Source organism: Mytilus edulis, chromosome 6 (assembly GCF_963676685.1).
Source record: "Mytilus edulis chromosome 6, xbMytEdul2.2, whole genome shotgun sequence".
NCBI lineage: Eukaryota > Metazoa > Mollusca > Bivalvia > Mytilida > Mytilidae > Mytilus > Mytilus edulis.
The window spans coordinates 46,669,478-46,684,717 of record NC_092349.1 but is presented as its reverse complement, the minus strand read 5'-3'; the positions used below and the strand labels follow the sequence as shown (position 1 = coordinate 46,684,717).

At 31.3% G+C, this 15,240-nt stretch overlaps 1 protein-coding gene across 4 annotated transcripts in view; it reads left to right on the top strand.

Annotated features, from left to right (window-relative positions):
* The window catches only part of LOC139527777 (oxysterol-binding protein 1-like), a 40,243-nt gene extending 30,701 nt beyond the window's left edge, over positions 1-9,542 (top strand). For 2 of the 4 annotated variants that reach the window (XM_071323445.1, XM_071323443.1), the window contains exons 9-13: positions 336-453; positions 4,377-4,576; positions 7,135-7,304; positions 7,580-7,800; positions 8,864-9,542. In XM_071323445.1, coding sequence (XP_071179546.1) covers positions 336-453; positions 4,377-4,576; positions 7,135-7,304; positions 7,580-7,800; positions 8,864-9,009 — 855 coding nt within the window. In that variant the 3' untranslated portion in view covers positions 9,010-9,542. Of the gene's footprint in view, positions 1-335; positions 454-1,163; positions 1,282-4,376; positions 4,577-7,134; positions 7,305-7,579; positions 7,801-8,863 lie in introns of all 4 variants that reach the window. The other 2 variants (XM_071323444.1, XM_071323446.1) reach the window with 1 other exon arrangement.
* The last annotated feature ends 5,698 nt before the right edge of the window (positions 9,543-15,240 follow it).

Genomic DNA, 15,240 nt, shown 5'->3' with positions numbered 1-15,240 from the left:
ATTTTTTACTTGTAAACAAGTCTGCACCCCAGTGATAAGAATAAGAAAACAGCTATATACATTTAAAAACAGTAACTTCTCTTTAAAATTAAAAAAAAGAGAGAGCAATATCTCTTGCAAATAAAAGACACCCATGTAGATTTCGAAAAAGAGCAGTCTAATGTCGCTTTTAGGCAGCACTGGCACCAGCAAAGTGGAAAGGGATTAACATAAGTTGTTATAACTTTTTTCCCAATCCACTATAAATAAATATGTTTAAATTACAAAAATTAAAAATTTGACTCACTATCATGTAATAGAAGTTTGTATGTTTTTAATAGCTATTTAAATTCTAGGTTAGCCACCACCCTCCAACAGCAGCATTACATACAGAAGGCCGTGGCTGGTCAGTCTGGCAAGAATTTACAATGGCCAGCAAATTTAGAGGAAAATATCTCCAAATAATACCATTAGGTAAACTCATGGTAGAATAAACAGTCCAGATTTTATTTCTCAGATAAAGGCGATGACCAAATCTGGTGCTCATTCCACCGTGTAAAATTATATATCCTGGCATTGAATATGATTTATATGTATGTTACTATAATACAATAAATAATAGCTAGCAAGAAAAAGTAATTCTTATATTTTGTCATTCCAAAAGCTAATTTTTCGAATTTTTGGAGTAAGATTTATTACTACATGTATCTATATAATTTCAGAAATTTCAAACATTTTAATTCCACTTCAAAAGTTTGTTGGTATGAAATATTTTTGCTAGGCAAACTGAAAAAGACAGTTATTTACTGCCAGTCACATCAAACAACTATTTTGAAGTCATTCCAGTAACTAGAGACCAAAATTTGAGATCTTTGCAGTTCAGGTTTCTCATTCATAAAACTTTACTTAGTACTCAGAGTACAAAATTTGTGCTCATAACATGTAATCCAGTCTTTTGATTGGTTAATTTCTGAGTCTGATAAGACAATCGTGCTCAAATTTGTATGACTGCAAGGCCAAAATTTAAGCACAATAGGGATATATAATATTTACATAGTGGAAGAGCTACCAGATCTGTGGTTGTTGTCAGAGAGAATTGTGTAGTGGTTGTCCTAATCTAGGAAGTTTGTATATTTAAAGCTTGATATTGTACAGGGCTGTTGTAGTGTATGTTCTACTTTTAGGTTAGTCATCACCCTCCCATGGCATCTCAGCATTGTGAAGGAAGAGGTTGGGAAACGTGGCAAGAATTTACAATGACTAGTAAATTCAGAGGAGCATATCTCCAAATTATACCATTAGGTATACAGCTGCCTGCTATTCCCTGTTACCCCTAAGCAGTGTTAAAACTACTACAGTCCCTATTCTCCTAAGTATCAAAATTCTAAAATGCTACACATGTATTTAAGGTATAAAAAAGCATGTGTATTAATCAACCAATCATTAAAATCGTCCATAATTACACATTTGTATTGTGTAGAGTTCACAAAGTTTGTCAGAACACATTTTCATAGATTATCTTGTTCTAATATATTTTCTCCCATTTTTTTATTTTCGAAATTCTAAAATGTTATAAATCTATCATGTTTTATTAATTATAGAATAACTAATCGAAGAATTCAAATAGAGAAAAATATTCAATGCGTGACCGAACAACACATTAATTCACGAATGCGCGTAGCGCATGAGTTAATTATCAGTGTTGTTCGGTCACGCGTTGAATATTTTTCAATATTTGAATTCTTAAATTAGTTATTCTTTTTTATTACATTGGCAAATGGCTTTTTTTTTTTAAAGAAATGTAAGGAACTATATCTTTTTTCTACGCATTCACAATTTGTTTTGATCTGCTGTTATCGATGTCTTGACAACGCCTATTGTTGTATGACGTCAGAGAGTGAAATAACCACGTTTATTTCACATGTGAAATTATCGGTTTTTATCTAACTTGGAAATCGATGTAATTCATTGGGCCATTCCAGTTAATTTCTGACAGGTGGGGATGGATGGGGAGATTTTTTTTATACCTATCAGAAAAAAACATAATGAAAAACTACCTATCAGATCTAAAAATTAAGACCTATCAGATGTAGTTTCTGTTGATATTGGGTGGATGGGCTTTCATGGGAAAAAGTTACCTATCAGAATTTTTTATTGCAAGGATTGTACCCATCAGAATTTTAAATACAATACCAGATAATGCATAATACAAAACTGTCTACATTCCAAAGTACCCCTAAGATCTGACATTGGCATTTTTGTAACCCCTAAAATGTAATTATTTTTAATTATTTACTGGGGCAAGACCCTCAGAAGTTTTTTTTTGTGTATAAGTGTACGTGTCAGATGAAAAAAACCCAAATTTCACCCCTAAGATGTATACATTTTACACACCTCAGAGAGGACCATCCATCCCCTTTTAGCAGATATTAACTGGAATGGCCCATTGCAACATATATAATAAAAGACATTTGTCCACATCAGATATCAGTATTGATATTGTCCACATCAGATATCAGTATTCATATCAAATTATTTCTTCTAAAATTTCTTCAGGGCTTTAAATTTCCTTTATTCAATGCAAAACATGCCATTTAGTTTTTTTGAGATTTATCGACTCAATTTGACTGCTTTTCAAAAATGAGATATTTTTTTTGTGCATGTAAAATTCTGCACAGTGTTGTAGTCCATTTTCATTGCGTAGTTTTTATTCTAGTTCTGTAGTAGTTTTACATGTGATACTACTGCACCTTGTTGCAGCATGTTCTGTATTTGCACCATTGTACAACCCCCTCAAACCTATTTAATTGCATTTACCCTTCAGTAATTATGGTACGGTGGTGAAGTTCTTTGATGGCTTTCAGTGTTTTAAACATACCAGTTTATAGTTATCGTACCACCCTTTCTCCTCTTTGATAGAGGAAGAAACCTTGTTTCCATTACCAGTTTATAGTTACCGTAGCACCCTTTCTTCTTTTGGTAAAGGTAGAAAACCTTGTTTTCATTTTGTAAAAAAATAATTGGTGAAATTTAGACAAAACCTGTAGATGACACAAAGTATGATTTTGTGAGTGGCGATATCGACAGTAGGCAAGGAAAATTCAAAGTAGCAATTTTATGTATCATATGAATATCTGGTTGTAGTTTTACCTTTAAATCAAGTACCATCAAATGTTCTGAATTGTTTCTTATATTCATGAAGCTTACGTGTGTGTAACCGTTTTAAATGATTTGCTTACAGCAGATTTCATTGAGTATGTAGCCAAAGGTAGTATCTTTGGTTAGCTTGCTTGTTAGCTGAACCGTGAATTCATTATCAGGTCAGGTAAACTACCCTTCTTGCGAAGTAGCCTAGTTCAACAGACAGATAGATTGGTTATCTGCCGGACTAGTCTACTCTTAAAGGAGGGTAGTTTACCTGACCTAACAATGACTTCACGGTTCAGCTAACAAGCAAGCTAACCAACGATATTACCTTTGGATACACACTGACTCAATGAAATCTGCTGTAATATTTACTGGTGGTTCTTTTGTGGAGGATATGATAGTAAATTTTCAATAGCTGGATGTGGTATGGTGTTTTAGGTTTGTATTGTCAAATCCCTACCTTTATGAGCACCATATTAAGAAGATTATCATTATTTATTTGTAGATTTCCAGTCATCAATTGATGATTTGATGGTCTGGAATTGATTTTACAGGTGCCATTGCATTTAAGCTAGTAAATGGATGTGTTCAAATCAACAATTGATGTCTGCAAATCTTCAAATACAATACTGGAATCTCTATTTAAATGCAACTGAGAGGAAGCACTCAATGATACCTTAAAAACTCAAGTCAACCCTTTCCAACACAATTTGAGACTATAAATGTGGATGCCCTGAACTCTGTGGCAATATCCAATCAAAATGAACTTATATTTAGTGTTGTATTAGAATTTCTTATCTGTAATAATTGTTCTAGCATGCTAGTTATAACTAAATAATTAACTATATATTAAGATATATTAAATTGAAAAATTGTACAAAATTTATACATTCTTAGTTGCTTTTAAATTTTATATTATGTTTGACTGGTTGTAAGATATATATGTAAAAGGTGAGAGTGTTTTCACTGAAATTTGTTTTTGAGAAAATGATTTATGCAGGCTTTCACTATTTACTTGGTCATTTGTTGTTTATACATGTATATATTTGATGCATTCCAAAACCACCTTGACATGTCCATTTACTACAGAATTGATATAGAAAAGCCAGACTATATGATATTATTTTTCAATAACACTAGCTTTAAATGAATAGAAATATTCTGTCAAGAAAAAAGAGATATTAGAAAAAAATCTATAATCTGACCTTAACACAAGAAATTTATGTACATGTTTATCAAATATTTTTCAGGAATTTCTCATGCAAAGTTTACGAAAAGCGGTAACCACTATACATGGAGGAAAGTTACGACAACTGTACACAATATAATTGTTGGTAAATTGTGGGTAGACAACCACGGTGAAATGGATATTATAAATCATAAGAACGGTGATAAATGTCATTTAAAATTCTCCACATATAGTTACTTCTCCAGAGATATACCAAGAAAGGTAATAATTTATGTATCATAATTTCCTGCCGTATAAAAACTAAAAACTTTCTGGGTTTTTAATATAAAAAGTATTTTTAATAATGTGAACAGTTTTCTGAAAATTAAAAATCCCTATGATGTCATAATTTATTTTTTTTATCTTGCTATTAAAACATAACTTAATACTATGAATTCAAATAATTTTTGTCATGTTTTTATTATAACGATTATTGTAATGTGATAGGTGTCACAAAATTAAAAATGTTACTGTGACTTGACTATTAGTGTTGCTATCTGACTAATGCAACTCATTCAAAAATTTGACCAAATTACAATTTGTTTTATGAAACCAAACTGTTCAACTGGTCAGAAATTTGAACTAACTGCTGTAGAAAATCACAGTCATGTCGTGAAAGTGCATGGTGGTAAAATAAAAACATACTTACAATCCTATAAGACTTTAACTCAACATTACTGTTGATGTGAAAATTTTGTCTATCAGTTTGTATAGATATTTTATAGTCATTTCATGCTAAAGGTGAAATGTTATTTTGAATTGCTATAAAAATGTTCAAACTAAGCTTCCTTCAAAATGTCTTTTATATTCACAAGAATTAGACATTATGTGAATTAAAACATTTCATATTCAGTAAAATATGTGTGAAATTACAATATGTTTGTAGGAAGTTTCCATGAGGAGATGATCATTTTTCCTTTCAAAAAGTCTTTATTCAAAAAATAATGTTTTAGGTTATCTCCCCATGGAAACTTATCAATAAAGTATTGTTATTTCACACATATTTTACCGAATATATGATGCTTTAATTCAAATGATGTCTGATTCTTATGAATATAGAAGACTTTTCAAAAGAAAAATTATATGAAAGCTTAGTTTGGACATTTTTATAGCAATTCAAAATTACATTTCACCTCTTGCATGGTAATGACTATAATTCATCTATACAAACTGATAGACTGATTTTATCACCTTGCACTTTCACAATTTGACTGAACAGTTTGTTCAAAATTCTGACCAGTTGAACAGTTTGGTTTTATAAAACAAATTGCAATTTGGTCAGAATTTTGAATGAGTTGCAATAGTCAGATAGCAACACTATCACTGTATTAATTTATTAATTTTGCACAAAAAGAATTATTTGTATGTACTGTAAATCCAGAAATTATTGCGTGCATTTATTATTGCGATTTTGTTATTTAAAGGAGCACTAGCTACGATATATATAAAAAAATAAAGTATGATTTTTTTTAGATCAATCATTAATCAAATTGGAATAATCAAATAATAATTTGCTTTTAGCAATCAATTTCCTTTAATTTTGTTGAAATAAGCGATTAAACATAATTTTTGACTGATTCACTTGCAAGTGAAAACGTCATCATCATTCTAACCGGTATTCATGTGAACTTCAAGTTAACCCCTAGCTAGAGATTGACAACGCATGCATTGTACGTGTACTGGTTATTTAAAGAAAAAGAATGTCAACAATGAAAGTGAAACTACGGTAAATCATTTGATTACTAATTTGATGCACATAAAATCATTCGTATATGGTTAAAACAATGAGAAACATCTATTTTTAATCTATAAAATCAAATCAAACAGACCTATAAAAATCCAATTGCACGTGTTGGTTTAATCTATTCGTATCTTTATTTTTGTTTACATCGCTTATATGGTCATCTGAGGTCAAATCGATAGTTAATTAGATGGCGTCTGGACTAAAATACACACGAAACGAACCTATATATTATCTACCCCATGCTCTGTAAACTGTTTATTTTAGACTTTTGATAGTTTGGATAAATGTTTTACCTTGTTATAAACCAAATATGAGAATTTGAGTCAAATCGGTAACAATGAATTTGACAGCTAGTGCCCCTTTAAGACTTAGTAAAATGCAATTTTTATTTTTACGATATTGAGAAAAATAATGTTTTATTCATATAAAAATTTCAAAATGCAAGTTTCAATTATTGCGATTATAACCCTGACGCATTTTTCGCAATAATAAAAGCTTCGCAATAATTTCTGAATTTAAAAATTTGCGAAAATCCATGATTAATCTCACATTTGTGTCTATTGTTTATAAGTGAATAAGATCAAGCACTTTACTCTGTGATCTCATGTTTTCCTCAAGTGTGGAGGTCGTTGGGTTCAAACCCGGGCTGGGTCAAACGAAAGATTTTGTAATTGCTATTTGCTGCTACTTTGTTTAGTGCATGGCATATAGAAGTAAGAGCAAAATTGGTTGGCTCAGAGTCATAATAATGTGTCCTGGTATGGTGACATGTCTGACTGCAGAATGTTACCTTGTGAACTAGAATATTAAAAATCAGACTCAGCATGTCTCTAGTATAAAGCAGAGTTAATATTTATATTACATTATAATATTATCATCCTGAATATACATACCAATTTTCTGCTTGAAGTTTAGCAGCCATTTGTCATCATCAACCTTTTCATACATTGGACTTTAAACTATTTGAACTGTATGAGAGGTCAATATTTTAATTCATTTACAGTATGTTCAAGTTTGCTTTTTATGTTCTACATAGGTAACTGGAGTCATTACAACAAAAGAAGGTGATGCAAAATGGGTATTAACTGGTACCTGGGACAAAAAGATGGAAGGAGCAAAAATATTGCATGTTGATGAATCAAATAAGGGGAAACCAGTATTTGAAACAGGACCACACTTTACATTATGGGAGAAAAAACCTCTGCCGTAAGTAGTTGTTTTGCACATGAAATATCAATTTATATAGATACAATGTAAAATAAGATTGATGAAAAAAAATGTGTACAGTAAATATTAATGAGGAAGCAACCCAACAATATTATTTCTTTTTTTATTCCAACATGATTGGCCTACTATTGTTTGGAATTTCAGCTGACCATTTGCGAAAAATGACTACAAGTTGGGGCATTTTTGTCTTCACAACAAATCTAGCAGAAATTTTCAGTACTCAAAATAAATCATGTATATTGGATTGTTTACAGGCCTGGAGCAGAGAAAATGTATTTTTTCACTCGACTAGCATTAGAATTAAATGAACCTGAAGAAGGGGTTGCACCAACAGACTGCAGAATTCGTCCTGACCAAAGATTGATGGAAGATGGCAAGTGGGATGAGGCTAATAAGTACAAGGTTCAGTTAGAAGATAAACAGAGAGCAGCAAGAAAGAAACGAGAATTAGAAGCAGAGGAGGCTAAAAAGAAAGGTTGGTATAACATTGTTGAAGGAGCTGTTTATGATACATTAGGCCAAAACAAAATATGTGTGTTTCCTATTACATCTTAAAAAAAAAAAAGAGTAGGTAGGAATTTTCTTTTATTTTACCATTTTTTTTTACATTGAGTCTATGGGAGGGACAGTCTGACTTTAACAGTGCTTATTAAAAAATTACCAAAAAACTTAAGGGTAGGCTATTTTTTATAAGCTTAAAAATAGGGAGGGTAGGGTAATAGGAAACATACATCTTTTTTTATTTGGCCTTATGATGAGGAGAGGCATACCATTGGCAATACCAATAAGAAGTATGATTGCCAATTGGACAACTCTCCACCAGAGACCAAATGACTTAGAAGATTCCAATTGTAGGTCCCCATACAGTCTTCCAAAATGAGCAAAATCCATACCGCATAGTCAACTATAAAAGTCCCAGAAATTATCAAAGTTAAACAATTTATTAGATTGATACAAAGCACAAAAATCCAGATATGACATGAATATAAAAAAGAAGATGTGGTATGATTGCCAATGAAACAATTCTCCACAAGAGACCACATGACACAGAAATTAACAAATATAGGTCACCGTACGGCATTCAACAATGAGCAAAACTCATACCGCATAGTCAACTATAAAAGACCCAGAAATGACACATGTTAAACAATGTATAAGATTGATAGAAAGCACAAAACCCAGAAATGACATGAAGTTTAGAACTAGAAAGTTGTACATGCATGTAAAAGAAGTATGAAAACAAACCAACAAACTATACATGTGAATAGAGATCAAGTCCCAGTATGTTTCTCACCATATAATACTGCGGACTCATTTATTTTCGTTGGTACTAATTTTTTTGGTTTGATGAAAAATTGCGTGTTCATGGATATTTATATTCGTGGTTTTGGCAGTCTGCATACATTCCTTTAGAAAATTTGTAGTTCATTGAACATCTAAATTTGTGGTTCCCTTGTACCCATGAAATCCACGAAAATTGGTATCTAACGAATATAAATAATGAATCCACAGTATTTAATTTACATATTTATTTGTAGGAGAAGATTTTCCACCCTATACTCCTACATGGTTTGTACGGAAGACAGACTCTGCCACTGGGAACCCTATACACATGTATAATGGACAATATTGGGACTGTAAACAGAAACAGGACTGGAGCCGATGTCCTGAAATATATATATAATACTATGTATTGTAGTTAGGCCAATAGACAAGTGCAAATTTACTATACACTGATAAATATGGAGTATATGGTCTGTAAGAAGACTTGTTGGTCCAAAGAGTCAGTAAGAGGACATTGGTCCGGTGTTAAAAAATGTGGAAGCCAGGTCCTGGACTATTTAATATATTGCAAGAGATTTTGTAAAAAGTGTGAGGTCTGACAGACCTGTTGGATATATAAAGCTCACAATAATGAATCAAATTATATATTTCATGTTTGGTACCCTGTTAGGCCAAAAATAATATATTGTTTGTTTCCCCTCACCCCACCGACCCGGTAAAATCACTGCGACCCAAAAATTTTATTGGCCATTCTTGTCCACTATTTTTTTTTGTTGCTATGTTGGTTATTGGTGATATCTTTCCGATGCTGTAGTCAAAGAGTGTTGGGTTTTGGTGATACCTTTCGGATGCTGTAGTCAACAAGCGTTTTAAATCAAGGTATTTTTTTATTGAAGCGTCTACATGATTCGCAATCAAGGAAAACAAACAAAATGCCTTGCCACACGATTTGTTTGTGTGCAAGGGTGATCTTTTTTGAAAATTAAAAAAAAACCTGAAGCATCTTTCAACCCGCTGAGTGCATCTTGATTTGCTTTGTGTCTAACCTCTGTTCCTGTTTAAAGGATAAAATCTTAAAGACTTTAAGTAAAAATTATCTGACTCGTGCTTATAAAAAATATATTTATTTTGTCTTTGAACAGGTTGGGCACAAGTCAGGAAATGTGGGATACATGTATTTCCTGCTTTCAGGGAACTTCCCTGTTTTCTGGTGTAAAAAAAACACAGTTTAAATGGGATTTCCTTTTTCAATTTATGGCATGAAAATTACAAAAGGGCATGTTTTCACGTTATAACTGCATCAGTAGAGTTCGTAAATACAAAACATGAATATAAAGTGGAGCCTTGTTTCTTCTAGAACTCAAACTTGAAAAAACATACAAATCTTTGTTTATGATCCAGGTGTAACTGAACATATTAAACTGAATTATGTTCACTTCTATTGAAATTTTTATTCATTGAATTTTAATTTCCAAGTGATTAATATACATGTATCTTTTTGTCATCTCATAATTGATGATCAAGGTATGAATTGGTGAACAAAGGAATTGTTTTGTTGTGGGTTATGCATCAAATTAGACTTGAAATAAGCTTGATTTTTTAACTAAAAAAACACTTGCTATCATTAAGCATTGTTATCACAAGTAAAATGTGTGCTTTTGTAGATTTCATTACATACATGAATAGGAAAAAAGGAGGTCCCTGTATACTGTTTTTTTTAACACCAGAAAACTGGGGTGTACACTGAATTAGAATACAAGGAATACCCCACTTTTCTTGACTTGAGCCTTACCTGTTGGAATTTTGTACAAATTCAATGTAGAAAACCATATCAAGGAATAAAATAAAATAATTTACCTACCTACCTACCCATACCCTAACAACCTCAGTCGGGGAGGGGAAACAAAAATATTTTTAATGTTGGCCTTACAAGGTTGTTATGCCCCACCTACGATAGTAGAGGGGCATTATGTTTTCTGGTCTGTGCGTCCGTTCATCTGTCTGTCCGTTCGTTTGTTCGTCCGTCTGTCCCGCTTCAGGTTAAAGTTTTTGGTCAAGGTAGTTATTGATGAAGTTGAAGTCCAATCGACTTCAAACTTGGTACACATGTTCCCTATGATATGATCTTTCTAATTTGAATGCCAAATTAGAGATTTTACCCCAATTTCACGGTCCACTGAACATAGAAAATGATAGTGCGAGTAGGGCATTTGTGTACTGAGGACACATTCTTGTTTTATTATCTTTTGATATGAGGAGGTGAAATTGTTAGATTTATGACAAGAACAAGTAGATTGAAACTTTTCTGTCACAGCAATAATTTAGCAAAGTAGGAAGGAAGGCCTGCACTTGAGATTTCACTGTCAAATTGTAACTTTTCTTGTTAAATTATAAATCATGTAACTTATTGAGAATTATGGTTCTTCTACAGAGTGAAAAAAAAATATTGTTTTATTTCAGACACACACTTTTGGTTTAAAAAAAAACAAAGAACTAAAATTATTTTTCTCTTCATACGACCTCAGAAACCAATTTTAAAGACCATAGTGCTAATTTGTTTATTCATGAATGCTTCTAATTACACATTGACTTGGTGGAAAAGGTTCGATGTGGGTTTATGTATTTTCTAACATCAAACATTGCTCATAAATATATAGAATAAACTAGTGTTCTGTGAAAATTAAAGCCTGCTACCCCACAGTGATAGTCAGGATACCTGTTGGTTGTTCATTTTTTTTGTTACAGGGTTCTCTGCTGTAATGGTTGTCTGTCCTAGTATAACCTGTTTTCAAATTATTAGAATTTTTTAGATTTTCTTAAATTAAAGACATTTTCGTAAGCTTTCTCTTCTTAAATTGCTCCTTTCAAGTTTTATTTAAGGTTATGTTATTGTTTAATCTGACAAAAGGATTAGACAAATATTTTTGCAACTTAGTAGCATCTACTCCAAGTAACAAATTCCTTTGTGCATTTTGTACAATTTATCTGTGTAGTACACTGGGATTTTTAGATAGTGCCATATTTTCTGAATGAGAACTAGTCCACCTTTGTAGAGCATTTTGATTCTTTCAAAGACTCGGTTATTTGACTGTTTGAATGAAAATTTGATATTTTTATTCAAAGAAACATTTTCTTGCCAAGTTTCAACATAAATCTTTATTAGCTTGTAGTTAGTATTACAGTTAACATATTTAAGGAATGACTGTAATATTTTTTCTGTCTATGAAGAAATAACATAAAAAATTTGGTGCACACTGAATGACGCGCTTAGCGGGTTATTTAACAGTGTGCACCACATTTTTTTATGTTATTTCGAATAGATAGAAAAAATATTACAGTCATTTCTTATAATTTAATTCTAAATTCCATTTTAAACCGTAGAAAACCATGAAAAAACGTTGATGATGTCACGGTCACATGACTAAATTATGTCTATGAGCTCATAACAAAATAACGTCAGCCAACCAGAAGACGCGTTACATCCAAAATGAAATTATTTGAGTTTGTATTTAATGGATAACATTTCATTTTCCAGGTTCCGCTCCTTATAGTTCATCTTTGAACTCTTTATTTTATAGATATTTCATATAATAAGAAATATGATCCAGATACAAATCCTGTTCCAAGCTTCACTCCTAGATATTTTTGGCAACACTCAATCCTACTTTCTCTAGGTGAAAGCAATAAAATAACTGCCTTTAAATTTTTGAAGATATTTAGTATTGCAACATAAGGAGATACATTGGCGGATCCAGGGGGGGGGTTCTGGGGGTTGGAACCCCCCTTTTTTTTTGGCCGATCAATGCATTTGAATGGGAGCATATAGCTGGAACCCCCCCCTTTTACTCTGGGTTGGGAACCACCCCTTTTTAAAATGGCTGGATCCGCCCCTGAGATTCCTTTGAATCTCCCCAAAACATATTTGCATTCACATTAGGTTTGAAGGATATTGGCTGCTGAAATTTGATTTGAACATTTTCATAAATAAAATCTTTTTAAATAAATAATGTGCTATACATAACAAGTTTAGAAAAATGTAGTTAGGTCAGTGAGATTCTTTTAGAGATGTATAAATTTGAAAAAAGTAGAATTTCTTGAAGGGGAAATATGAGTCTGGATTTTCCATACCATATGTACATGATTTATTGGCAAAGTTATAGATTCAGTGTGATGTAAAGCTTCATATATTGCAAGGACACATGTCTGTTATTGAATGAAGTTTGTTTATAATTTGATGCCATTTATTTGATCTGTTTGTTGAAGGGTTGCTGTCTCATTGGCTCATCTTTCTGACCTGTTATTTATAAGCACTTTCGTCTTGTTTGTTTTGATAGAACTTGCTTCACTAGGATATAATACAGCTTGAGTGCACACCTATTATCTATCGTTCTTGTATCCTGATTTTCTATTATTCCATAGGTTATTTTGGTGTTCCACCTATTTTCAAATTTTCGTAGAAATGTACAGTTGTTCTGAATACATGTTCATCTTAGGAAAGTAAATATCTTGCTTCTCGCTTAAAAGTTTAAAGAAAGATTTTGATTTTTTAAATTGATTTCTTGTATAGGGCAAAAACAAAATCAAAACTAATTGTGTCAGAGTTTTTTGCCTAGCTGTTAGCAAGTTCATTATAAGGGAAACGTTTATATCAATACAAAATTAATTTTACAGCAAAAGGGTTTAGATGATATGTATTAAATCTTATTTGTAGCTATATGTAGATTTTAAATTTTTTGCAAACTTTGCTTTATATTAAAGTGTAATTTGGCAGAAAATGACAAATAAAAAATCATTTTTTGAATGAAAGATGTTAAACGGAGCAGTATTATTATAAGAAGAATACGAATTATGAATAAGAAGAAATGTGACAGCAATTTGACAAGAAAAAACATGTTACACTTCATTGAACATTCAAAGAAAATACGAAAGAATTGTTGTTTATTGGTTTACTTATGTATTGTATTTTCGTCATGTAAGCTTTTGATAATAATAGCAGCTGGAACTAGAGATTAGTTCATTTGCCAGAATGAAATAAAATTCTCAAAGCAATAACATAGAATATTAACTGGTATATTAATGGCATTAGTCAATTTGTCAAAAAAAGTATACATGATACTCATGGAAGGCTTTTTGAAAATGATGTAACCATCTATAGAAATCAATAATATAATTTCTCTTACACTTTCAGTCTGCACAAAGATCTTTTCAAATTACTAGTTTGAAAACCAATATTTCAACATTTTTCTTATGTGTCTAAACAAAATTTTGCAAAAACTTACTAGCCAAATAAACTTTTACTAGTCTTGACTCTTGGGCATTGGACTTCATGCTAACACGACTGAATACCCACATATGGATGATATTGTGAGGCACCTTCCCTAGGTCCCTTGTAAGATTTTATAGAACTGCCCTAATTACATCCCATAATATTTATTAATTGTATGTTTACAAAATATCAATTGAGGCATTGTTCTTTGAGAAAACTTCCCAATTAACACACATTGATTATTTTTGACTAAGAATAGTTACAGAAATTATTGATAAATGTGAGAGAAAAAAAATTCAATGACTGTTTTCCTCTCCGATTAGTTGTATCAATGGCAATAGTGATCCATTCTGTGTTAGGCTTCAAATATTGTCTGGAGAAATCACAAATTATACACAGTATTTTTCTCCATATACAAACATGCAGTTTAGGGTGGAAAATGCCATTACACTATAAAATGACTGATTTTCCTGTATAAGAGCCTTTTTTATGAAGAAAAAGTTAACAGCAAATTAAAGTGTTACAAAGAAAATGGTTGTTTGAAATTGCTGTACTAACACTTTTACTTCAGTAATAGTCATAAGAGAAAAGACTATATTTTATACTTATTTGATCTTTTTCAAAGTTGAAGATTTCTGGGTGCTGTAGGTGGATTAAGAACTTTATTTTTGAGTGTACCTTGAAGTTAAGTTCATGTTTTCAGCTTTGTTTAAAAAAAAGTATATATGACTGATGAATTCAATTAATTTTAACTTTGATTAAAAATTCTGCCATTAACTCAATAAAAAAAAAAATTATTTGGTATTTGAATATTTAGAATATTTTTAGACTTGTTCCTTACAAGTGATAATTTTGAGGTGTTAATTAAATACATCTTGTGTTTTTCTGTATGTGTCACAAACATGTTTTGATGTTATTTATATAAATCATGAGTTTGATGAAAGAATCCATGTATATTATGCAATGTAGCTTAATTGTGATATAAGCTGTTTTGAGTGATGAGTTTTGTATTGTTTTATCAGATAATGTGGATTCAATTATTTTTGTGGGTACCAATTTTCACGAATTGAGGAAATATTGCATCTATGTTGATCGATATTCAATTAATTGGTTTGGTCATAAGATATGAATACTATATTATATCCTTAGTTTTAAAACACATGTATTTTGATGAACATTTTAGTTCATGGTTTCTCTAGAAGATCTGTACCCACAAATTCCATGAAAAGCTTAATATTCCATGAAAATAGCCAATTATCCATTCAAGTTTTTACTTCAAAGCTTAAAATTCCATGAAAATTTGTATCCAACAAATAATAATGAATTCACTGTAATATGAATTCACTTATAATGAATTCACTGTAA